Source organism: Gallinula chloropus (genome assembly GCF_964237585.1).
Source record: "Gallinula chloropus genome assembly, chromosome: 4".
Classification (NCBI taxonomy): domain Eukaryota; kingdom Metazoa; phylum Chordata; class Aves; order Gruiformes; family Rallidae; genus Gallinula; species Gallinula chloropus.
The window spans coordinates 66,669,757-66,694,982 of NC_140088.1; the positions used below are offsets into that span (position 1 = coordinate 66,669,757).

The 25,226-nt window shown below is 37.0% G+C and overlaps 1 protein-coding gene across 2 annotated transcripts in view; it reads left to right on the forward strand.

Annotated features, from left to right (window-relative positions):
• Positions 1 to 25,226, forward strand: part of GRID2 (glutamate ionotropic receptor delta type subunit 2) — a gene marked incomplete at both ends in the record, with an annotated part of 718,543 nt that overhangs the window by 137,946 nt on the left and 555,371 nt on the right. For both annotated transcript variants that reach the window (XM_084263639.1, XM_084263640.1), the window contains one exon: positions 10,115 to 10,270. In XM_084263639.1, the coding sequence (XP_084119765.1) occupies positions 10,115 to 10,270 (156 nt within the window). The remainder of the gene's footprint in view (positions 1 to 10,114; positions 10,271 to 25,226) is intronic.

Here is a 25,226-nt window from a genome sequence, read left to right on the forward strand (position 1 = left end):
TGAAGGGGCTGGAGGGCAAATCATATGAGGAATGGCTGAGGGAGCTGGGGCTGTTTAGCCTGGAGAAGAGGAGGCTGAGGGGAGACCTTATCACTGCCTACAACTACCTGAAGGGAGGTTGTAGAGAGGTGGGCGATGGTCTCTTCAGCCAGGTGACAGAAGATAGAATAAGGGGAAATGGCAAGAAGCTGTGCCAGGGCAGGTTTAGATTATATATTAGAAAAAAATTTTTTACTGAAAGAGTTGTTGAGGCCTGGAACAGGATGCCCAGGGAGGTGGTTGAGTCACCTTCCATGGATGTGTTTGAAAGGGGTAGATAAGGTACTTAGGGATATGGTTTATGTCTTTATCCCAACCCATGGATGCGAGGGAGTGGGATGTGGTGCTCAGCCACTGGTTGGGGCTGAACCATCACCCTTCTATAAAAACTGGCAAGGAATTTAAGTATTAAACATTTGTCATCATGAAGTTTACAAATCCCATAGCCCTGATTATTTGAAGAGAAAATTTTAGAGCAGCATGCCTTGTCCTTTTACCAAAATTATAAAATGTAAAGTTTATAATTAAGGGGAATACCACTGTTTCAGCAAAATCTGTACTGATTTATTGAGAAGTAGATAAGAAATAAGTTAGTAGATATGGGGTCATTTGTACCCTTTTTTTGGAAGGTGGCTATTTGTTATGGTGGTTTTGTATATAATTTTTGTATTGAAATGGGTAATTGATTGTTTCTGGATTAGCTACTCTGTGTGATATGAGAGTGAGAGAGGTTACATATGTTAATTTTCAACTGGAATGCAAATTACACTCTACAGGACAGTCCTGCCTTGGCAAGAGAATGAGCTAGATTACTATGAGACTAATTTGTTTAGTTTCTCCCATTACCATTCAAAGCGCATGTTTGTGTGTAGATGTGCTGAATGCTTCTCCTCCAGCTGAATAAAAAGCTGCTTTAAAGAATAGAAAAGAAAAGCTGTTTAAGAAAAGGATTAATTTCAGAGTCAGCCTTTGCATTTTTAGACAGGCACATAAAACAGTTTTTCACTGCCGCTTTTCCTCCCCGTTGTGATTTAATTCTTGACTGTGGCATTCATAATACAACACGTGGGATCAGATAGATTTTTAAAAGCAATATATTTAACACATTTCTGTTTGTGCTTCTCCTATGATACCCAGAGAAACTGTGGCTTTCCCATCCCTGGAAGCGTTCAAGGTCAGGTTGGATGGGGCTTCAAGCAACATGGTTTAGTGAGATATGTCTCTGCCTATGGCAGTGGGGTTGAGCTTAGATGATCTTTAAAGGGCCTTTCTATCCCAAACCATACCATAGTATGCTGGCTCAGAACTTATCTGTCTTATTTTTTACAAGGCTGTTTTTATATACTGTGGTGCTTATGGAATAAGCTTTTTTCCTGTAATACCCTCCCAATGGCTGTCTTCAGTGTCAACATCTGTGTTTTGGTATGGTAACCCAGGCTGCTATGCTACATGAAATGATTAAACTATCTGGAGCAAAAGGCTTGTGTAAATTTTAGAATGAAATAGGAAGGGAAAAGCAGAAAAATGTGCTCCAGAAAAAGTCTCACCCAGTAGTCTTTCATTTGTATGTTTATGTGTGTGTGTATGTAGGCATATCATCTCTGGCATACTGGTAATCTCATTCTCCACAAAGTTCAGCTGCTAGTGAAGTAAAGTGCTGCAGCTGCTCCATGTTATAAACAAATAGTTCAGCAGCAGTCTTGCCTCCATTTCTACCTAGCAGTATGCATCATTTGATTAATTAAAGCATTAGTTTATCTGTTGAAAATTACAAAACAGAATTGCACGTAGAGACAGCAGAGCAATGACTATGAGAGCTGAAGGCAGCAAGCAGTGACAAATGCAAGCAGTGACAAATGCTTAATAATAATTTAGGGTTTTTTTAACAACGCAGTCATCCTTGTTCACATTGCTTTGTGAGGTGTTCTTGCATGACAAGTAAGGGCTATCAAAATTTTTGGAACAGTATATTGAATCAGTATTTGTTCTGATTCTAAAAAAACAAGCAAACTCTGAATATACATTATAAAGTTTATTTTTAATATTTTTTCAAGAATGCAGATACTGCTCAGCAAGTTTATTTTCGTCAAACTAACTTTCTGTATGGGATATTAATAATGTGGCAATAGTATCTGCCAAACCAGATGCTTTTCACAGCTAGACCCCAACTTGATGGTTATGGATACGGTAGAAAACATGAAAAGTTTCTCATTATTATCAGCTCATTTGTTGCATAATGAATGTGAAGATATTATCACTGTAGTTAATCACCACATCAAGTTTATAGTGGAACAGTGCACAGAAGATATCTTAATTCTTACCCTGTGAAAGGTACATTGTGTATAAGATGTGTTGTTTATATGATGATAGTATTGTGCACTACTGCATCTAAAGAAGTAGGTATCAGTCTCCAATGCCATAACAGGCATTTACGCCATATTTTTCAATTTCCAGGAACAAATTCTTTGTGGGTCTGCAATTTGTGCATTAAATTAGTTGGTGATAAAAAATGCAAGATATATGCTGATTGTTATTCCTTTGATATAGTAGGTTTTGCACTCATTTTCTATTGAAGAATCACTTAAGTTAATGAGACTGTAGAGTAATTGAGAAGAGACTTTTTTATTTGCCAGGAGATTTTCTAAAATTGCCTTTTAAAGATGTGTTTGATTATGTGTTGCATAGGAATAAGAAGTGCATCCTAATGCATCCACTTTTCATAGGATCCCAGTGTTTTGCCTTTCTCTCCCTTAGCCTTCCTCTTCCTTTGCCCTCTTCCTCCTCCTTGTGCTCTCTGGTCAACAACAGCACTTCACAAAAAGTGGCTGGCAAAAACCAGCTGATTTCTTTTTTTAATATGATTAACGAGACTCAGTAGACAATTCTGAAAAAATTATATAATTTTCTGTATTAAATATAAGTGGGAAAAGCTAGTTTAGAGCTTGAGAACAATTCAAAATGTCTGTCAGGATGATCTTAAATCAATGGTGATTGGACAGTGTGCTAGTAAAATCTCTAAATCAGTGGAATATCCTCCTGTAGTCAAATAATTTAAAACAAATAACAGACTTCAGAAACAAGCAGGGCAATATTGGCTGTTTTACTGTGAGATTGGGACATTAAAAAGCAACTGTGCTTCAGCAGAAGAATGGAGAGACTTTTCTAACTTTCAGTGCACTTGAAACAGACTTTGCCTCTAGCAGTTTACCAAATTGAAAAACCTGTAAAATTCCTCATTCACCTATTTCAAATATTTTAAAGTAGAAAACAAAAAGCAGTAAAAGGAAGGAATTGCTGTGCCATTTACATGATACTCCAGCCATATAGTTGCACTAGGAACAGGGGGTTATCACCTAAGACTCAGAAATGAACTGTATAATTTTTATGGTGTAGGCCCCAGACTGAGCAGGTACCTTCTGCAGCAGGTAGAATAAGTATTGCCATACAAAACTGGAAGTGCTGCATTAAGCTCAGCAAAGAGGCTCATTTTAAGTGGTGACTTGAGACAATCCATATGCCTAAAGTTACGCTTGTACATACAAAGTATGCTGAACTTGAGTGTAAGTGAAGAAACATGGTAGAAAACACTTTAATTCTCCATCCAGTTCTTTCATCTTTGATTTCATTGTTGTGGCCAACTGAAAGAGTGCCTTCTCTAATTCCTTAAATACCAGCAATGTACAATTCATTTGTGTATGTCCACCAGTTTGCAGAACAAGATATCAAGATTTGCAGGGAAGGTGACTTCCCTTGATAATAATGGTGGTTTTGGGGGTTTGGGGCAGGGATTTTTGTGTATTCTGATCAGATGTGGAATATGTATTTACTAATTTTATATTGGTTTTGATTAAAAATGGATGTAATTGTGGTTGATTAAAGAATGTATTTGGCAGATACACACGACTTGAATGCAGGCATACGTAATCAATGGTCACCTGCTGTCAGTAATCTGAGGAAACTGGCATTACTCATGGAATGGCCTGGAAAAACATCAGTCACAAGAAGAACTTTACAAATATTTATTTTTAAAATGACAGTAAGACTGATGCTTCTTCTGCTTGAGCAGTTCTGCATCAACGGTAATCCAGAAACTGCAATGAAGTTTCTCTTGTCACACCTGTCCTATGTAAAGGCATATGTTAGATGTTCCATGTATATGTGTAGATTTAGTGTTGGCAAATACATTCTGTTAAGCTAATTATTTTATGTATTTTTTTGCATGACTGATGATAAATAGGGAAAGGTAAGCACTGATGTATTCTTCAGTTTCTTGAATTGCGCTTATAAAAATGAGATATGTAAAGTAGAAAGAGAAGTTTTATCTTTACAGTTTGTTGGGCAGGGGTCTGTTACCTTCTCCATGGAGGAGCTGGTGTGCTCCCTGGCCTACCCTACTGTCCCTTTCACTGTCATTGTGGGAGCTGTGAAAATCTTGAAAAATTAAAATGAACAAACAATTAGTGTTTTCAAAAATTTCAGCTTGACCTAGGTGCATTTTGGTGCTGAAATCCCTGTGGAGAAGAGTAGGGAGCCTCTGGGGAGCAAACACGTGAGGCTGATGACTTCAATTGCCAGGCATTGGCTTTGCCCTGAGCTAGAGCCCTACTTGGCCTTGTGTGAGCCAGCTGTGGTCCCTGAGGGCTGTGGAGCTTGACAGCCAAGCCCTATACTGTGCCTGGCATCCACAGTGTGACGTGCAAGGTAGTTGAGGACAGAACTGCTGGCAAATCCCTCCTGATGCAGAGGAGACAGGGTTTTCACACCCTTTGTGCTGCTATGACAAAATCAAGTTTATTGTGCCTGTTCTAAAGTGTTTCTAAAACTTAGCAACTTAATAGAAAGGCAGAGCATGTTGGTGTTTGCCCTTCATTGACAGAATCAAGATGTGATTGCACATACTTGACTGCCTATCAGTCAATAGATATCCTAACAGCAGCTCTAAATGTGTCACACGTGAAATTTAGGGTCTGGTGGTATTACCATGTGCTGAAAGCCATGGTAATGGGAGATGAGTGTGCAAGGCAGGGTCTCTTCTGTGTGACCTTCCAAATTTCTACATATGCACAGCCAGAGTCTTAAACATACCAAGTCCCTCTTGCTGATAATAGTTCCATTATAACATAATTGGTCATCTAAAGCTGTAAGCTTCATTCAATCAGACGTGCTAGTATGTGGTATAGCCAGGCATTTGCCATTAAAGGTAAAATTGAATGGATTTTATAAAAAATTTCCCTGACAGCAGACACTCATGTGGTCTAGAAATAACATGGGATTTTATTCTACTATGTCTTTCAGCATCACAAATATCAGTCTCATTGATTTAAGCCCCCAGAAATTGATGTCTGCTAAGTTTATTTCATACTGGGGAGCTAGATCTGTGATTATGCACTCGTAGCCCTACAGACCATCTCAGACAAAGTTTGCTATGAGGACTTAAAACCCTCAGCTTCTAGTTTTGAGTGTAAACGTCTGTCTGTCTCCCAGCAGCTGTGTTAAGTTTCTCATTCAGAATAATAATGTAATGGCAGCAGTTGAGATAATGCAGTGGAATTGGATTCAGTCCTATTTTGGTGGAACAAAAGTTTTCATAGAATCAGCAGCTGCTGAGAACACCAGACAGTCACTCATAAAGTTATGTTGTTTTACACTTCCCCCTTTTCTTCCTTTTATCTCCAAATATTCCTGGACTTGTGAACTAGGAAATTATTGGGCAAAGAGTATGCTGCTTCTGTTGGTGAGGTATGTGTCTGTAATGTTATAAAGTGAAAATCAAACTTATGTGCTAAAATTGAACTGTGACCTCAATTCACAATGGCATTTAATCCATGTACTACCCCTCCTCTTTGAAATGAGGTACTTAATTTCCTGAGACTAATATGGAGCACTGAGGTCCAGAAATGTCATGCTTACATAGATAATAAAATTATAATACTTCAAAACACTGGAAGAAGTGGACATTGTCCTTTCTTACTCAAAGACGAACATTGGTTTAAATCTTTTCACAGTTAATCCTTGCAGTCATGATGCTTTTTTCTCCCATTTTTATGTTTTCTGGGCTGATTCCAGTAGACTGTGCAAATTACTCTAGAAATAGCCAATAATGTGTAATTTGGATTATATTTTTATATGTATGGGTCAGTAGGACAAGAGATCTTTGAAAAGCCATTCTAATGATGCCATTGGTACTTTGTGAACTTACTGAGCATTTGTATGATTTGGTCTATATTCATTTAAATTGACAGATTTCTGGTTACATGGTCAAGAGAGTGAATGAGGTAGTTAAACAGAAAGAATTCTCAGCACATCAATATCTTTCTGTAGCTTAGCAGAGGGTTTTTAAAAAGCCAGTAGAGAATTACATTTGTGCTGTCCTCATCCAGATTCTGAAATAAACCTGAAAGTAATGACATGCTAATAAAACAGGGGGAGGAGGAAAGAAATTGGTGCAAAGTAGTTGATGTGTCAGCATCTTGGCTCCTAATGTGATCAGAATACTCTTTGAGTATAGTTAGAAATGACAGGTTTAGTGTGAGGACTGCTTAAACTGAGGGGTTGGAAGAGAAATGAACAGCATCTACTTTTGTATAATTTTGAAGACTTTTTCCATTTGTAAATAGTTTTGTTGCATCATTTTCTAGAAATTGAGTGTGTCTTAGTACCTATGTGAATAATTTGCTTTGTTCTCCTCAGCTGTCCGTTCCTTTCTGTAACAGATTTTTACAGTCGTTCCAGTTCTCTCATTTGCAGCTGTACATGTGGAAATGAGAGAGCATGTAGCTCTTACTATAGTAAGTTATTTTAAAGTGATACCCCTTGTTCATTTGGTTGATTGGAGTTTAGAAGACTGAAAGAATAGGCACGAAAACCTCAGTGTAATTTCAGGCCTCAGCAAGGAAATGAAATCATACCTAACACAAAAGTAGCTAAGGGTTGCATTTTGAGCAGCAGTAAAAATTTCATTAGACCTTTTTCACATTAGAAAGTTCACTCCTGCCAAGCAGAGGTGGGTTCGTGAAATCACAGGAAAAGGAAAATATTCCAGCCATGTTACCTTTTCATTGGAAAGGCTTTTATTTTAGAAAACAAACAAAAACGATAGCCCCCATGAACCTCTGTAATATAGAGATATATAGCCACATGGAATATAGTTGAAATAAAACATAGGGGCATAAATATAGATATATGGCAACAGGAACAATTTCAAAATAATTCCCTTTGGTGGTTGGTTTGGTTGGGTTTATTTTTTAGTTTTTCAATTTCATTTAGTAACTGAAATTTAAACATTGGGAATCAATTATGAAATTAAATTTCTCTTATTACTCTTGGAAATGTAATGCATGTGCCGTGTGCACTGCCATCTCCTGAAAGGAGCCAGTGTCATCTTTATTACAATTTAAAATGCTTTTTATATAACTAAGATGCCCTAATGAATGAGGCTTTAGTTTCTGAAGGAGGACAACCTTAATTCGTGCAAGATGATCAGGAAGGAGCTGTGGTTACAACTTTTTTTTCATTTTACCTATACATTTATTTGGATTACCTATGGAAACAGTCCTACACTAGATCATGGGTGAGGTCTCATTTCTGTTGAGGTGCCTTGTTTAAAATGTTGAGAGGTAGCAGTGGTTAGAGGAGAAACTCTGAAATTTGTGTCTGACTCTCAGAGCCGAAAATAAGTGGTGGTCTGAGTAAGATTGGAGCCATCATACTACTTTAAGAAAAATAAAATCTAATTCGTTATATGTCTGGATGCTGTCAGAGGTGGGATTTGTGTCAGCCTAAGAAAAGGGAAAAAAAGGCATAGATGTTCATTAGTGATATCTGTGTATGAAAGAAACTGGAAAGATTTTTGAGAAGCTTCATCTCCTGACAAAATTGATGCCAGACTGGCATGTGTACTCTCGTGGGAGCAGTTCTCCACTTCCAAGTGGAGGAGCTAGGGGGCTGGAGGGGTATTCCTATGATAGCACATGCAAGAGGAACACTATAGAGAATTTATCTGCTCAGTAAGTGATCTGGATTATTTTTGGGACAAAATTAGGCTTAAGGCGGTATTTCCTAGCTGCACAAGAAGAAGCTGTACTCTGCAGTGTTGGCTCGAAGGTCTTGCTTATACTGTGCTGTTCTGCAACACAAATATCTGCCCTGTGTGTGTATGTGTGCATGCAAAACCACTGTGTGTTCAGTATGGCATTTGGTACAGAATTACTCTGCAGGGATAAAATTTGACTAATTAATATCATTTTCCACCATTTTTTTCTCTTAATTTTAACCTTGTTACTTGGTAACCATGTACAAACGTTCCTTCAAATGTTTATTAAAAACATTTGCTGGGCTATGTCATCATCATCATCAGTATAGGTGTACCCTGAAAATGAAGCATGTGTGGTTTTGGTTTAACTGTTCCATGAGGTTAGAAACAAGCATATTTTAAGGTACATTATTAGACAAAATCTTTTGTACCCTTAAATGCTACCTGGATACACAAATATCCATGGAGAAGACACATTTTGCAGTGTCTTGCATACCAAGCATATTCTTGGCCATGTGAGGCTTTGCTTTATGAAGCTAAATAAAACAAGGGAAATAGAAATGAGGGCAAGGGAGAAAATGAGTGTTTTCAGCCGAGATTTGCACAGAGATGACAGGTGAATGAGGTGGAGAGGTAAAGAACAGCTGTTCCAGATGGCAGCAGCTTCAGGAGGGAAAATGCTGGAGTCAAAGCGGTCAGATTGTAGGAAGAGATGACGCTCATGTAGGATGAGTGATGCTGGCAGGGAGATGAGCATTGGAGGTCAGTGGAAAAAATATTATAAAAACTGTGTATGAAGTTTATTTCTCTTAAAGCAGCCCTTCCCTGTAAATGCATCCGCATTGACTGCAGGTATTTACCTGAAATCATCAGCGATCACATTTTATATTACCTTTGGCTGTCTTGCCACAAGCGCTGCCTTAGTGGAGTTTTGAATTGACAACAGACACTCAGGAATAAATAAACCTGAAAACTGAAAGAAGTTTTGTAGTGACTAAACACAGTTTTCAAAAACCTGTTTTTGATGAGTCCCTTCTGTCCCTTTAATCTATTGCCTGGCAGTGAAAGCTTTAAAGGTTCTTGAAAAACTAACAGTTCTGATTTGAGGGTTTTAAACAATATGGCATTTGTCTATGGGCTGTAGCATTGCAATTTGAGTCATCTCTGTGTAAATAGTTCAGACGAGAAACAAATGTAAAATAATAGGGAAATAAGTGATGCTAACAGTGATGTTGTAATATGAAAAATAACCAGCACATAAAACCTCTGGATTAGCCTTGGAGTTCTTCAATATACCTGAAGAACTGGTGGTGCAAAGGTTGGAGTCCCTCACTCTGCCAACTCCTCCTGAGTGTGTTTATTTCCTGTTTACAATGCTTCTGGTTGAATGTTGTGGGGAAAAGGCAGAACAGTCACTTTCTGTCAGATTTATAAAGGCAGAAATTATTTAATTAACCACTTAAACTTAATTTACTGACTTCAAGAGTCACACAGTTAGCTGGAGTAGTTTTATAAATCCAATAGGAATTAGACCTGAAATAGTTTATATCAGCTACTGACCTGTCTATTGATCACAGTTGTCAATTTTAACTAATTTTTGCAGTGCTGTTACTGTTTTAGGCTTATTCTCACCTTATTTGAACTTTACGCTTTTTAATTGTCACTAGACATGATGTTAAATGTATATCCTAGCCCATTGTGGTTGTTCAATATATTAAATGGGACCTTTGGAGAGGTAATTGGTTCTTATTTCTTGGCTATGTTCCTATACAGATAATTTGTTTTGTACTTAACTATATTTTTCCAGTTTTTTAGCTGGAGTAAATGCTTGTCCTCAATTTATGTCATAAATTATATTAAAAATGTAGAAATTCTGTGTATTGTGAAGGACATTCTGATGTCTGAGTTAAGAGAACTGGAGTGAGCAAAGGGATGATGTTTTAGCAGTAAAAAATGTTTGAATTGCTTATGATTAATAGTTTGGGATACTGCAGTTGAAAGGTGCAAGCAACATGATTATTTTTTCTTTTTTTTTTTCCACAGGGGCAATTTTTGATGAATCCGCCAAAAAAGATGAGGAAGTTTTTCGAATGGCAGTTGCTGATCTCAACCAGAATGATGAAATCTTACAAACGGAGAAAATCACGTGTTCGGTGACATTTGTGGATGGTAACAATCCGTTTCAGGCAGTTCAAGAAGGTAGGACATCTAAATGGATTTCCTTCTTTGTTTCTGCAGAGATAACGCAAAATACTACCCTGATAACAAATTTCTCTGGAAGCTGTTTTTCCTGGCTTTTTACATTGAATATCAAATACTACATTTAATTTTGATTTTAGCTGTTATGGTTTGTGTTGTTCTACTCAAGCTATAAACTTAGCTTTTATCCATTTTTATATGTAAAGGCTCTTAAAAATGGTATAAAAGTCAGAAGAACTTTTCCTACGTCTTCCATCTTTTTTCAGACTCTCTTGAAGTTATCATCAAGCCAATAGTCCTTACTTTATAATCTCTTTATGACTTTTTGGTTTCATGGAACAGTGCTTACTTATCTGGAAAGCATAGGTTGTTGTGTGGCTAAGCTTTTTGGTAAATACATCTGAAAAAGTTACCTATTTTATAGGAGGGATTAGAGATAACCTCATGACTCAGAAAGCCACCTGTGTCCAGTATGATTTTGTACTCAGTCTGTCCTTTGTCATTCCCCAATTATTGGACAAGAGATGAGGAATATTGCTTTGGGCTCCTGTGACAGTGATAAAATGATAACAGGACTCAATATTTGAAATTCCTCTGAGCTGTATTAGTAAATCGCTGGTGTGGATGAGCAGTTGTCTGGAAAGACAGCTACACGAAAGGCTTTAGAAATAGGGATTCAAGTTTGTGTCCTAAGCATTTGCTATTTCTTTGCTGTTCTAGTGCACAAACTTCTGTCTGAGATACAGATTATGTTTATTGAAGGTGAAATTCTTAAATTTTGATAATTCAGGAACTTTTTTGTTCTGGTATGTTTTACAAGTGGATGGACCTCTGTAATGAGAAGTGTTTCGGTCTGGGATTGATAAGACTGAGTCAGATATAGGAGTGATTTTGAAAGGGTTCCAATCAGAGTCAATTCAATCTATTTAAATTTTAAAAGATTAACATAAAAGCTGAAGTTATTGGATACCTTTTGAGTTCCAGGGGTGGGAGACGGAAATTAGTATGTGAGGTTAATCTTCTTCAGATACTTTCCATGCTGTTAGTATTTAAGCTTTTTTTTCAATTTGTCCGGGCTGGATAATGTTAGGTGATGCTCTGTGATTAACATTGATTAGCACTAACACTTGGCAATTAATTTTCTTTCTCATTGTGTTAGAGCAAATTATGTCACAGAATTATGGTTTGAGCAACTTATTTGTTTATTTCTAATTTAAAGAAAGTTGACGTGTCTAGTAAAGGAGGACATTCTGAAGGCGTTAATGACCTGATATTTCAGTATTCAATTACTTTTTTTCCCCAAAAAGGTTGCAATTGTATTTTTTAAAAATATTGTGGTATAGTCAATATTTGAAATGTAAATGGGGTAGATTTCACGTAAATTTTTTTGCCATGTGTTCAGAGTTAAAAAAAAAAACTGCAAGTAAAAATTGTTTCTTGGAAATGCATGCTCAAATACAGCTACACAGCTGGTAAAACATCATATTCCCTATCTTTAAAGTGCCTTGTGTTTTGTTTGGCATACTTTGGGTTAAGAATAAAAGCTGCATCTTTTACATGCATGTGTATATATATATCTGAAATATTGCTTGTCAAATTATTTTACCACAGTTAATGTGTTTTCTTTTAACTTGTTTTAACTGAAAATAGGCATAAGCTGCACTGCAATGTTTCCATTACTTTGCGTCACTTTCCTCATTTTCTCCTTTCCTCCACATCTTTCTATCACTTGCCCCCTGTTCTTAATTGGATTTCTTAGAGGCATTAGTAGCAGGGGAGAGGACCTCTGTAACTTGTCACGAATTTCATGGAAATTCACTTAGCCAAAATGCTCTGTACTAAACTACAGAAAAAGACTGTTTGAACACTCAGGGTATTTCTATATTCCATTTGTAAGAGAAATACTAGGATGAAGTAAAACTATCATGGGTTTAGGTGTGGCATTCAGTAGACCCAAACTTGCCTCTTCTATGCTGGTGTGACTCATACCTTGGAAGCATATCAACATGGTTATGAGTTCGATGTACCATGGCCTGTCCTGTCAGGTAGAGCGTAATGTGCAAAAAGAAGTTTATTTATTTACATTATTTATAAACTGTCTGAAGCTTGCTTTGTTTTTGTTCACAGTATCTGGGGGGTTTTATGGTTTTGACTTTTTTTCATATTGCATGTACACTACAGAATAACCTTTAAAAAAAAACTTTTATTGTTTGGTAAAATGTTAATTTTTAAAGCATTAGAGCCATAATAATAACTTAAAATTGGTCTAAAGTTGTCTGAAATATGCTCCTTTTAGTGAATAAAGTTCTTTAAAAACCTGGCTAGGATTTTGAATGTCATAAGACAAGAAGTTATGAGCAATGAAATGGGAAAACAAGATATTATGTACAGAAGGAGATATTTACAAGTTCATTTTATGCAATGATCTGCTAACAGACAGAATGTATTACTCCTTTTATTTCATTTTATTGATATAATTAGCAGGTAACTCCCAAACACTGTAAACAGAAACACTCAGATACTTAAATTGATTTTCGGATGTAAAGATAATTAATTAGAGAGGATCAGCTGCTGTGCAGTACTTAATGTTCTTCCCTCTGAATCTGTTTTTATAAATTATTATAGTGCCCTGAAATGTCTTCCATTTGTACCTTAGGGCATCTCATTAACAGTTCTGATTGGAGCGATGAGACTGTATTGCAAAGCTGAGTGGTTTTATCCTAGAAGAGCTGTGAATGACATGCCCCATAATATCACTGGAAGTGCCCTCAAGGAATATTTATAGGCGTGTTCTGGTGCATGGAAATAGAAGGTGAAATTGAGTTTCTTTAAGTTAGGGGAATTTTTCTCCCCTTTGCTAAATAGTCTGTCAGAGAGGACCAACAGTGAGTGTGACGCGTGCAGTTTACTGCGCGACTCAAGTTTGCATGTCAATATTGTGAGGTGCCGTGAGCACCCATCAGGGTGGGGTGAGATTTAGGTTGCCCTGCAAGGTGTGGAGGCAAGTCCAGGGTACCAGCAAGGTGCATGGCCAGGTGGGCATCGCTCCACCCCGGTGGGCACAGGGGAGGGTTTGCAGGAAGGATGGCTGAGGCACACAGCATGTTCCAGCCTCTCTTGCTTTTTTTCTTCAATGCAAAATATTTCACAATAGTTATAATAGTCTTTTATGTGATGTCTTGAAATATTTGTGTGCTTGTGTGAGAGAGAGAAGAATATTTTGCCTGGCTTTTTTCTGCTGTGCCCACGTTGGGTACTACAAAGGGAAAGCAGGAATTTAAGTTTTCTTTATATAGAAAAGGAAGTAAGGTAAGGATAATAATTTTTTTTTGTATGGTAGTTACTAAGTATTTTAGCACTATGAAACAAGGAATTACAATGCCAGATCCATACTAGTGGCAATAATAATATATATTAACATAAACTCTACTTCCTTTCTTGTGAAACTTCAATTTAGAGCAGTATTTAAATAGGGGTGGGATAGGCCTTCAAAAGGTTTTGAGCTCTACAGTATACTTAAACTGTAATTATTTTGAATAGAGTCATGTTTCTATGTTTCTTTTCAATGGACTGCGAGTTTTTCCTTTCATTGGGAAATTTGGTCAGAATAAATACATCGCTTCTCTCTTGTTTGTCATCGTGTTCTCTTATCTTTCTCTTCTATTATTCTTGTGCTTACTTCAATACACTAATAATTAAAGTCTAAATTTTATGGTTCAAAGCCTGCTATTTCCTCCAATCCTGAATTTCTCATTAATATGATCGCATTGTTGCCGAATGGCTAACGTGAAATATGCAATAGCCTGTGCATTTTCGTGGGATTCTCTGCTGAGTTACCTTACTAGACAGACTATTAAATACCTGTTACAATCCACTACTAATGATTCTCTAAACCCTCTTTGTTTTCTAAATGTATTCCACAGTGTCATACTCTTACCACACTGATTTACTTAATATGGGGAAAGGTGCTTTCCATTGGTTGCAGGTATTACTGTCCGACATAATTCCTCTCCCAAGGCAAGTGGAGGGAACAGGGACTTCGGTGACTTGAACTAGAGGCAACATTTAGCCTCGTGCTGATCTGTATCCTTAGGCAGCAGAGTTTCTACAGCCCCCATGCTGCCACTTCCACTTGCACACTAAGAGTTATAGAGCAAACTCCACAGTTGTTTGCAGGGCTTGAGGCATCCACAGCATCTGGAGGGCTGTTGGAGCTCTGCAGGACCTATGTCCAAAGATGATCAGGGCCCTTGCAGATCTACTGTGAATATTTTAAACCTCATGGCAAACATTTTGCTTTTATTTGATGCTAATATTTTTTTAATCCTGCTTCTTTCTCCTACCTCCTGTTTTTATAATATCATGTTTCATCTATTTTGAATAAACTCTCTCTAGTAATCCAATATTTTCTTCTATAGGCTACCTATAACACATGACAAATAATTTGACTGATGCTGTTTGAAGTCCACTTTGTTTGACAAATTTTCCTATTGCAATCATATATGTGTGGGGTTTTTTGTTGTGTTTTTTTTTTAAACTAACCTTTTTGTCATTCAGGTTAGTCACCAGAGTGTGCTTACAGACACCACCTCAAGCCTTCGTAATGGCTTTTGAAAGCTTATTGTGATCAGTGAAGTAAATAAGGCAGTGAGTCATAACTAAATGGGATTCAGCTGTAGAGTAGCAGAGGTTTGTAGGGCAGCAATATCTATGAAGGTCACATGCAAGATTTTATTCAAGCAAAGTTTTATGGTCAGAAATTACAGCCTGATGGATACATCTGCTTTGGCCTTTGGGACAGATGAATCTAATAAGATTGTCCTTTCCCATTTCTCTGATTGCTGTAGAAACAGGTTTAAGTTCACAGATTTCATGGACTGCTAAACTTTCTTTGATTCACTTATTTCTTCAAAATTTTTCAGCCTTCCTTCTCTGGCTAATAAATAGCACATGTTCAGCTTGAGGTTAAAGCTTTACAGGGTTACACTTCTTCAGTGCCCTTCCATTTCATTTCAGGTTTACTTTCTTATTTCCCAATAAAATGGATTTTGATGTAAAATGATATTACTAATGCTGAGGAGAAAAAAAAATCAACTAGGATTTGGACTATAAAAGTTAAGGGAGAAGAGGAGGAGTAACATCTCGGTAGTGATATAAAACTCCATTGTAAAATCAAAAACTGTTTGAAATATTCAGAGTTGCAAATTGCTTCTGTCATCAGTACTTCAGAAAATATGGCAAAAAACCTTTTGAATTACCTATCCTTTGTGCATCCACATCATGTACCAGCAGTCGTAGCACTGTGGCCTGTTCCCAAAGTGCAGGGTATACGACTTGGACATTTACATGGGATTTGTTCTCAGTTTAGTCCTCCTAACCCCACAAAATCAACCAGATCTCCAATTTGCATAAATGCACCATGGGAGACCAAGTGTTGGCAGCTTAAAAAAAAAGAACAACAGATTTTTAAACACTGGTGATAACATCCTGACAGTTGGGAAGACACTGGTTGCATGAGAGGAGATCAGGGAGAAGAATGAGCTCTGGCTGAACTAGAAAAAGGATGAATAATATAAGTTTAGTTTAGGAGGAGCAGGATGCATATTTAACACGTTTTCAGCAACAATTTCAAAGCTATTGTGACCTTTCTTTTCTTGGAAGTAATCTACCAAGAGCATAAGGGGGAAAAAGGAGACCTTCTCCAGGGCAGACTGGGTCAAGATCCTGCCATATTTTATTTTCTGTTATCCATGTTCTCTCACAGGGTACCTAAAACCTACTGAACATGCGCTTTATGACTGCTGGATGTCTTTGTTGTGGTTTATGGAAAGAATGTTAGTGTTTCTATGGAAACCACTTTTTCTCTGATGACCAGGAAACCCACTGGCATCCCACTGTTACACTCGACCACATCACAGCATTTGGATGCATCAGTATGGCTGGAGGTATTTACATAGGACCACACATCAACCCAATGGATAGTGTTTCAGCGTTTGCATTTCCCACACTCGTACCTTTCTGCAGTCTTTTTTTCCTTTTGCTTTCTCATGACTTTCAAACATCAGGAGTAATTTTCCTAACAGTGATGCCATTTGCTGTTGCCAGTCGCCAAAGTTTGGCTCAATATTAATTTTTATGGCAGATTTTGACATTTCTATCAGAGCTTTCACTTTCAAGTGACAGACAGGAATTTTAATAGGCTTGGAAGAATTTCCTTCCCAGGCTTTTGCTTAAAAAGCATGTGACTGTGAGGCAGGCTATTAACCTCTTTACCTCTTCAAAAAAGGTGAATCAAATAAATGAATAAATAACTGGACAAGTGTGATGCCCTTTGATAGTGGAGTGCAGAGTGAATGTTATCACATTGCTATGAGAGAGGCTGGATAAGTTGATATTCTGCAGTACTACACTTTAAATCCAGATTGGATCATTTCTGCTTTTGCAATATGCATATTTCCGCTTGTATTTCACAAGTGTCCAATATATATTTTTATACATTTAACACACTGCTTCAGCCTGCTGGGTTAATGTACTCTGACATGGAGCTTGTGATTTACTTTTGAGAGAGCTATACAAATTGTGAAGCGATTAAATAATATCAATAGTACGTGTAAATCTTTAAAGGCACGGCGCCTGAAGGCTTTTGGGGTATTTTAACAAACAGAAGTATGGAGACAAAGCAAATGAGAGATGTTTTGTATTCCTAGATGACAATTATTTAGCTAGCACCCTAGGTTATCAGTCCCCCAAAGTAATCTCCTTAAATAATCAATGAACACCCTATCCAGATTTCCTCCCTGTCTTTTTGTGAAGCAACGTCCACTAAAATCACTGAAGCAATCAATCATCACTGCCCAACTAGAAATGTATATTCCCAGACTGGCCTCAGCCTGCAAGCTTGCAGCAGGTTGTGGCAGTTACCGAGCAATAAACTCTTGCATTCATTTGTTTTCTGCTATATGGAGTCTTCCTAAGTCCTCTTGGAGAAAAAATAATGGTAATTTAGGATTTTGCTTTTGCTTTTCCTGACTAAATTATCTGAATTAAGCAAAAGTCACCAAATCTTTGTTTCACCTGACATTTTAGGTGCAAATAAGTATTCAATTGCCTACAAATCAGTATTTGCTCTATGCTCTATATCCATGTTTGTCTAAAAGTCAATGTAATTAATTAATTTTAATTAATTGCTTAATTTATTTATCCCCTTTGAGCCTTCCTTGCTCTTCTTCGTTCCTTTCTCAAATAGCTTTTGTTTCATTTACAAGCTTTTTTAATTGTTGTAATCTGTTAGCTCTTTGGGCGCAGGCTGCATTCTTAGTAAGTACACTAATCTGTGTTTGAGGCAGTTGGGCATTTATGTGATGTAAACGATTTTAAATATACTCCTCTCCATGTATATAATCAGAGACAAAATGTACTTTATGGAGGACAGTAGTGTTTTAAAATATAATTCTGATAATGAGGAAATGAGCCATGACACTCTAGAGGTGAAGCCTGAAGTGAATTATGAAGGTCATTCTCTTAGATGGGGAAATTAATTATATTTTAGCCTGTTTGCCTGTTACTTAGACCCCTTTTATTGTACACTACCAAGTATTTTTGACTAAATACGAATTTATGAAAAAATATTTGAGAAGAAGAGTGCAGTTGGATAGATTTTGAAACTAGTCAGTGTTTTATTAAAATACTAATCATATCAGAAAACTATAACCTTTTGTGTTATCTTTTTGAAAGGATGTCTGCTGCAAGCTTGTAATACTCATTGTAGTCAACTGTTGGTGTGCCTTTAGCTTCTGTCATTACTGGCCCTTCTGAAACAATTTTTTTCTCTTTTAAATCCAAACTTTTGTAATTCTGTTGTAGTCTGAAAGAGTACTGAGGTGAGCCAAGCCACTCTGAAGGATGCAGCTGTTAAGTGGAGAACTCATGGGGGGAGATGCAACAGGCAGTGATGTTAATCAGAAAACATCCCTATGTACCATTTACTCTGAGCCTGGAATAGACATGGGACCCTTGCAGAGCCTCTCATGTGTTGTTGACATACAAGAGGAAGTTTGGGATCTTTATGTAAGGGTATAAAGCACTAACACATGGGACTTAACTTGATATGGAAATAAAGCACCTGCTTAAAGGTTTTCCTGAGCAAGGATGTACTTAAGCAATCCCAAATCAGTGACTTAATTGTCTTTGGCAGCTGGTATTCATTACTTTGTTTACTTTTAAGGCATATTTTCTCCAGAAACTTGGCGATTCTAGCAGCATTTTTGCATCCTACACCTCTGGTTGCTCAAACAACTGTGCCAGGTGTCTGCAGCTCCTCTGCTGTTGCTGGAAGAGGAAATCATGGCTGCAGGTCCTGGCCACACCCTGTGATATCTATTTGGAATAGCAATGAATCTTCTGGAGTGCAGGGTCACAAATAGTTAAATAAGTAAAAGCCTGCAGAGGTTTTGCTTCTCAAACTATGTTTTATGACAAGAGGGTTATGATGTACTGGACTCGGTCATCACAAAGTACCAGAGAGCTGTACTTGGAAATTGCAGTTTCATGTTACAGGTAAACAATTTATGTTTATCTCATTCCTTCGTGACCTGGTGCTGGAGAAGAAGCCAGAAGGAACCCACTCTCTTTTTTAAAAATATTTTATTATGTCTCTCTAATACCATGTTTTGCCTCAGTGGTAAGCCTTGTGGTAGCCATCCCTTGCCAAAGGGTAGGGGAAGGGAGCCTGATCCCCCCTTTCAGGTGCAGCTAAATTTTGGACCAACTTTGCTGTAATGTTAAGCACCAGATGTCAAAACCAAACTGTCGTGAATTGGTCAGATACTGAAACAGCCAGATGCCTTCTAAGAGAAGAGACTTTTGCATTTGAGATGCCTTTTCAGTGAAAAAGGGTGCCAAAACTTTGTCTCCTGAACAGGGAAGAAGAATGTTTGGAGAAGATGAAATCCATTCAGACTACCAAAAGGAGTCTAAAAAGTAAATCCATAAAATTGCTTAGGTATAACAGCTAACATGCTCTTTAATGGGTGCCATCTGAAGTGTGAGGTGATGAAAACAGTTGTATGTGTCAAGATGCCTGTAAAAAGGGTTGGTAGTTCTACTTAAAACGGATGAAATTTGAGTTTCTTCATGAAGTCTTTGCTAATCCTAACTCTCTGATAGAATAATGGAAAAGGGAGTCAATGGGTGTAGGTGAAGAAGACGACTTCTACTTGGTTTTCTTGACTTTCCAGTATTTTCTATATTTCTTGTATATTTTTTAATTTGGCACTTTTGGATCAAATGCTGGGCCAAAATCATACTCTTCGGTGTCGTTGGCTTGTTCAGTTCCACACATCACTGGCTAGATCTTGCTTCCTCTGATGAGAGGGGGAGAGAGTCTAGAGATACCGGTGCAGCATAAGGAGCAAGTAGCACCTCGCCTAACTCAGTGTTGGACACACTGGCCGTGATTTAGAGTGGTAAACTGAGTCTATAACAAGCCTCTGAAAAGTCACATAAGAAAAATGTTTTGAAGTAATTTTCTTTGCTGTGTTTGTTTGCCTGTGGCATTAAAAATAGACTTTTGTATGTTGTTTTTATCTTGAGGGAGAGGGGGCGGAGAGGAATAGTCAGAAAAATGTTTTTTCTGTGTTCCAGGAAGCAAGACTTTTCTTTGTCATATTTGCTAGTAGCAACAGTTCCTTTCCTAGTAAGCAAATTGTATCTTTAAATATGACGTAACAACATTATATTGATTGGTCACAATAATTCTGTAGTTGGAATATTTTAAAGTTTTTTTTCATTGACTTTCATTATTTGGAGGATTAACATTTTCTAAAGGAGGTCAGCATCCAGGGTAGCTCAGTGTGAAGTTATTGCTTGGCCCTATGAATCACACTCACTTCACAATTTTATAAGCATAAAACATACTTTATTTTTTTTTTATATTTGTCAATTTCTTTTTTGGAGAGCCTTGGAGGAAATCAATGTGGTGTTTATATTGCAATGCAGCATGAAGAATTTCTGTAACGCTGTTTTTTCTTCTCTCTGCACAAGATCCTTTGACCCTCATCAATTCATGCCTGAAAATATATTATTAAAATGTGTCGTAAAGGGTTTTTTTGTGTCAGAAGGGAGAATGAGCAGTCATAGTTCATGTAAAGTGCTACTTAAACCCTCCACTAGCTGAGCCTTTAAGGCTTAGTGGAGGTAGGTTCTTATCCATCACATCAAAATGCCATTAAAAACAATTTCAATAGGTTGTGATGTGTTATGTAGCATCAAAGTATTTTAAGAATTTGTTTCCACATATAAAAAGCTGTTGTGGGTGTAAGAAACAGGGCTGAGGGAGGCTAGTCTCCATTCTTCTTTCAATGAACTTGGCAAGAAAGACAATGCTTTGTTACCTTTTTTTAGCAAGCTCAAGACTTCTTGGAACTTGGGCATGACTAGTTCCAAAGCTCAAATCACTTTTTAAAATGAAATCTACATGTTAAATGTATTTGACCATTGCAAGATCATATCTTGGGGGGATTTCTAATTGTCTTTTGTTTCAATTCCCTAAATTACCTTGATGCATGTAATAGGTTTGCCAGTTCACATATATTCTTCCTTTATCTTCTGGTGACTTTCTGCTCTTCCGAAATTAATTTTGTGTGCAGTCTAAATTTATGGGAAAGTCAGAAGCTTCTATGAATGACCAGATGCTGTTTTCTTATCTGAAATTGGGGGAGTAATTTATTTTACATCATTAAAAAGTTCAAAACTGTGGGTAAGTGATTTCACATTTGATTTGATAATGAAAAGCAGAATTTTGACTAGTTTTTCTTCATGTGGATACTTCTTGTATTGCTAAACTATATCATCCTCCTCAACAAATACATTCTAGAGGACTCTTTGAGGTAGTCTTTTAGGCATGACTGTAATATATCCACTTCTCTCCCCTTGCCCAATTTATTCCTCTTATTTCTGTCTGGTCATTGATTATTTCTGATAGTGCTTGTTTTTATCTGGTCAATTTTTTATGATGTGAATGTGCAAGAATATAGAATAAAAGTACTCAGCTATAGCTGGCATTGTGTAAGAATCAAACTTTCAGACTCCAAATTGCTTCTGAAAATCAGCATGGTTACTTATACTTGGAAACATGAGTTTCAGCAAATCTTTTTGATAACTTCAGTGAGATCAGTTGTACAAGAGCAAGCTGGAAAATATTACATGCAAAAAAAATCCATGGACTCAACAGCGTGTCTGTTGTAGTGATTTTATTCTCAGTTAAGGCTGAAAATAATAGAAACAAAATGGATTTAACGTAAATTATCAGCTTAGCGTAGTATATTGTGGGTTTCACAGTGAGATCTTGGTGGGTGCCACTCTTTCAGCAGAATTTATTTCAGAGTTCAAGTCAGAACCAGCTGAAATACAGGAAATTTAAGAAAGGCACATCAAAAAGAAACAGAAGCAATGTAGCAAATGAGACAGACTGCAATCATATTTTTCTAAGATTCCTTTCTTGCAAATTGACAAGCTGAACTGTGCCACTGATGTGCGTGAAAATAGTGAGGGATGGTACAAACTGAAAAATGTGAAAGTAACATTGAAAGAGTTGTTGGTGCCTTTCCAAGCGCACTTAATATCGTGCTTGTTAGAGCTTATTGGTGTTAATGCTACAGACTTTGATAAACTATTTGAAGGGCAAATGCAAAAAGTTCATGGTGGCTTTTTTTAGTACTCCCTATAAGGTGCAGAAGACAAGTAAACAAAAATGTAGGTGTTTATTGTCTGTAGCACAATAAAAACAGCTTGATGTCTTCTTTCCCTGCAGTCTCCTCCGATTTTGAACATAACTGGTAACATGGAACCACTCGGGAAACTGTGCATGATTCATTGCAAGACTCATAGTACTTACACAAGAAGGCTTGTATGTTTTTGAGAAACAAACATTTCAGCCAGAAGCAAGAGATTTTGAATGCGTTTTTTCGGTGAGATGTCTCCAGCACAGGACCTACTCAGCTTCAGGATTACAGAGTGAATGAGGGTTCTCTTATCTAGGAAATTATAACTTTCTCCAACTTTTAAAATTGCCCTATTTCTTGAGATAATTTATGCTGGTCATATTGATTTCAAAAGATAAATGTAAGTCTTTCTACCCATACTACTATTCCGACTTTGCAGAATTAGAGAGCTTTAGAACTATTGGGTCATGGGCACGTGGCTACTGAAGGGGTTAACAGACTTTTCAATTAAGTTAGAAGAGTTTAGTACTAAATAGTTATCTCTTTTCTGTAGAGAGCTGTATTCTACAAAGTCCTATGGAAAAGCTAGAGAAACACTGGTGTGTACAAAATGCTGTGCTAATTCTTTTAGTTTCTTTGTGGAAGCAGAAAAAAAGAAAGGATTACAACTGAGGACATCAGTTGTGATACACAGAACAACATACACAAAATTAAGCAAATTTAGCCTAATAGTAAATATTTTTCAAGCAGGAATAAATTATGTCATTCCAAGGCCTAAAAAGCATTTCTGTATCTGGTTCTTCTGTTAACTGGAAATGAAAGACATTTAGAGAAATATGAAACACACCTACTTATCCTGAGTTGAATAATTAAAGTTTTGTGTGGCTGACTAACCCAGAATATCTTTTTTTTTTCTTTTTTTTTTCGTTCTCCCTCCCCCTCTGAATTTCCACTGAAGACTCTCAAATTTTGCTAATGGAGTTTAAAAACTATCTGCCATGGTGGGGGTTATATCTTTTTAATTGGTGCACAGATCACAGAAGCAGATATGAAGGGTTTAAGCCTAATTCTCTAGTTCTCATTTTCAAAATAGGAATTGAGTAGTAACACGTGCCTGTAACCTCTGTCAAACTGCAGAAAGCCTAGAGTGCCATTGTGAGAAAGGAATGGGTTTGTATTTTTCATCTAATCTAAGGAACCTGAAGATATTTTTCAAATCTGTCATCCATGTAAATTCTTGATCTTCATATCTAGCAATGTTTTAATGGAAATGTAATGCATTTAGAAAAATACCCCAGAAGAATAGTTTTGGGTAGAGATGTGGGTGGGTATGCACAAGATATTAACATGTGATATAATGCTTATAGTTACTAATAGTACAAGAATGTACCTGATGTTATCTTAAAATAAATCAATAATCCTTTTCTGTTAAATTTATCATTGTAGAAGCAACTTGAGCATTTGAAATAGACATTTCATAAAGCTCTACCTGACATAAAAATTACTTGGCAGAAGTATCTGTCATGCAGAGTCATTACATCTGGCAGCTAGAATATACATCTAGATAAAATAGATTGCAGTTTTGAAATATCAGACTTTTGGAAAAGTAAAATATGATTCCCAAGTTGTATGTTACACTTGGATGAAAGTGAACTTTGAAATGTTTACCTGCTTTTGGTAGCTTGTCTGTCAACTCTTCTAGAGTTCACTCAAGGTCTGCAGTCTAATTATTTCTTAAATTGTTTATCTTCCAATTCATGTAAGTTAAATTTAATAACAAGGTTTCATATCTTCACTGTCTCTAGAGAATTATATAGAGTGTAAGTATATAAGTGTAAGTTGAAACGGTTTGTTTTATGAGGCTTTCCTTTGCTGTTTCCAGGCTGCCTCCTGAAACAGTTGAACCAAGTTCTGTCCTTCTGCATACTGTGCTCTGGACTTCACTAAATATGTTCCTTGGCTGGATTCCCAATGACAAACCTCCTCATTACAGATCTGCAGGGCTGTGGTCATATGGACTAGTAACAAGACACCTACAGTGGGCCAAAGTGGGATGAAGGTTACTTTGCACCCAGAAAAAAGTATTTGTGTTAAACTACGATATGAATTAAAAGGGGAATAACTATTCCTGATTGGTTCTTTCTGTGGTTTCCTCTGGTCTGCAGAGACTATTGGCTCTGAATGGCCACAAAGGGATTTACTTCAGAATAGCTATTTTGAAATAAATTTCCATGCAAGCAGAATGAAAGGTGTTCAAATCTCAGACTACCCAAGACAAAGATTCACCGTAATGTATAGGGGGTAAAAAACTCGCCTTGCTGTTTAGGATACTTTGCTTTCCATTCCTTGCTGTGTAATACTCTTTATGTGTTTATACAGACTATGTGGTTTGGAGAAGATAGAAGCAAAGTGTCAGGAGGAGGGATCAGAAGAAAACTTCTTAGTCTTCCTAGATGTGGACTCTTCCTGTCTTTTCATTGCTTTATGTGGCTCTTTCCCTATGCAACATGAGGTTTTGGACAGTATTTAGTTTTCTGCAGAATAAGTAACTTACGTGAGACTTCATTACAGAGAAACTGTCTTGTGATCTTGCTGGGAGCCGCTTTTCATTCATTTTTGCTTCTCCAGGTATATTTTATAATACATTTTAAAAAACTCAAAAATTAGACTTATTATAAAATATATATTTTCCCTTGTGTGCTTGCACTAAATTTCAGCCTTATACAGTTATCAGAGTGATTGATACCAATTATACTCTGTCCTCTAACTCCTTATCACCTCTGCAATTTTTCCCTATTCTATTTGTGATGGTTGATACCCCAGTAAGAGGCCTGTAGTTATAAGGTTGCCCTCTTTCAGTACTTCAATAGTAACATTTTTTAGTGTTGCAGAAAATATCCACTCTTTCAAGATATAGCTTAAAATTTAGTACCAGCACATTAGTAGTAATTTCCTCAGGTAAATTTTAGGATTCTTGGATTATAGACATTTAGCTTTAGTGATTTGAAAGCATTTCTCCTTGACAAATGAGATTGTTTCCAGAAAATGATGGAAATACATCCTTTTATGACTGGTAGTACTGTTTTTCCCCACTGTCTCTCTTTGCAGCAGTCCAGCCTTCCTATCTGAGTTACAGAATCAGTATTTGGGCTGTTCTGAAGGGCTGCCTGCACTGTGTGATGGTCATCAATCAGAAAAAAAACCAAGACTGTGATAATGCAATGCAAGTATCCAGG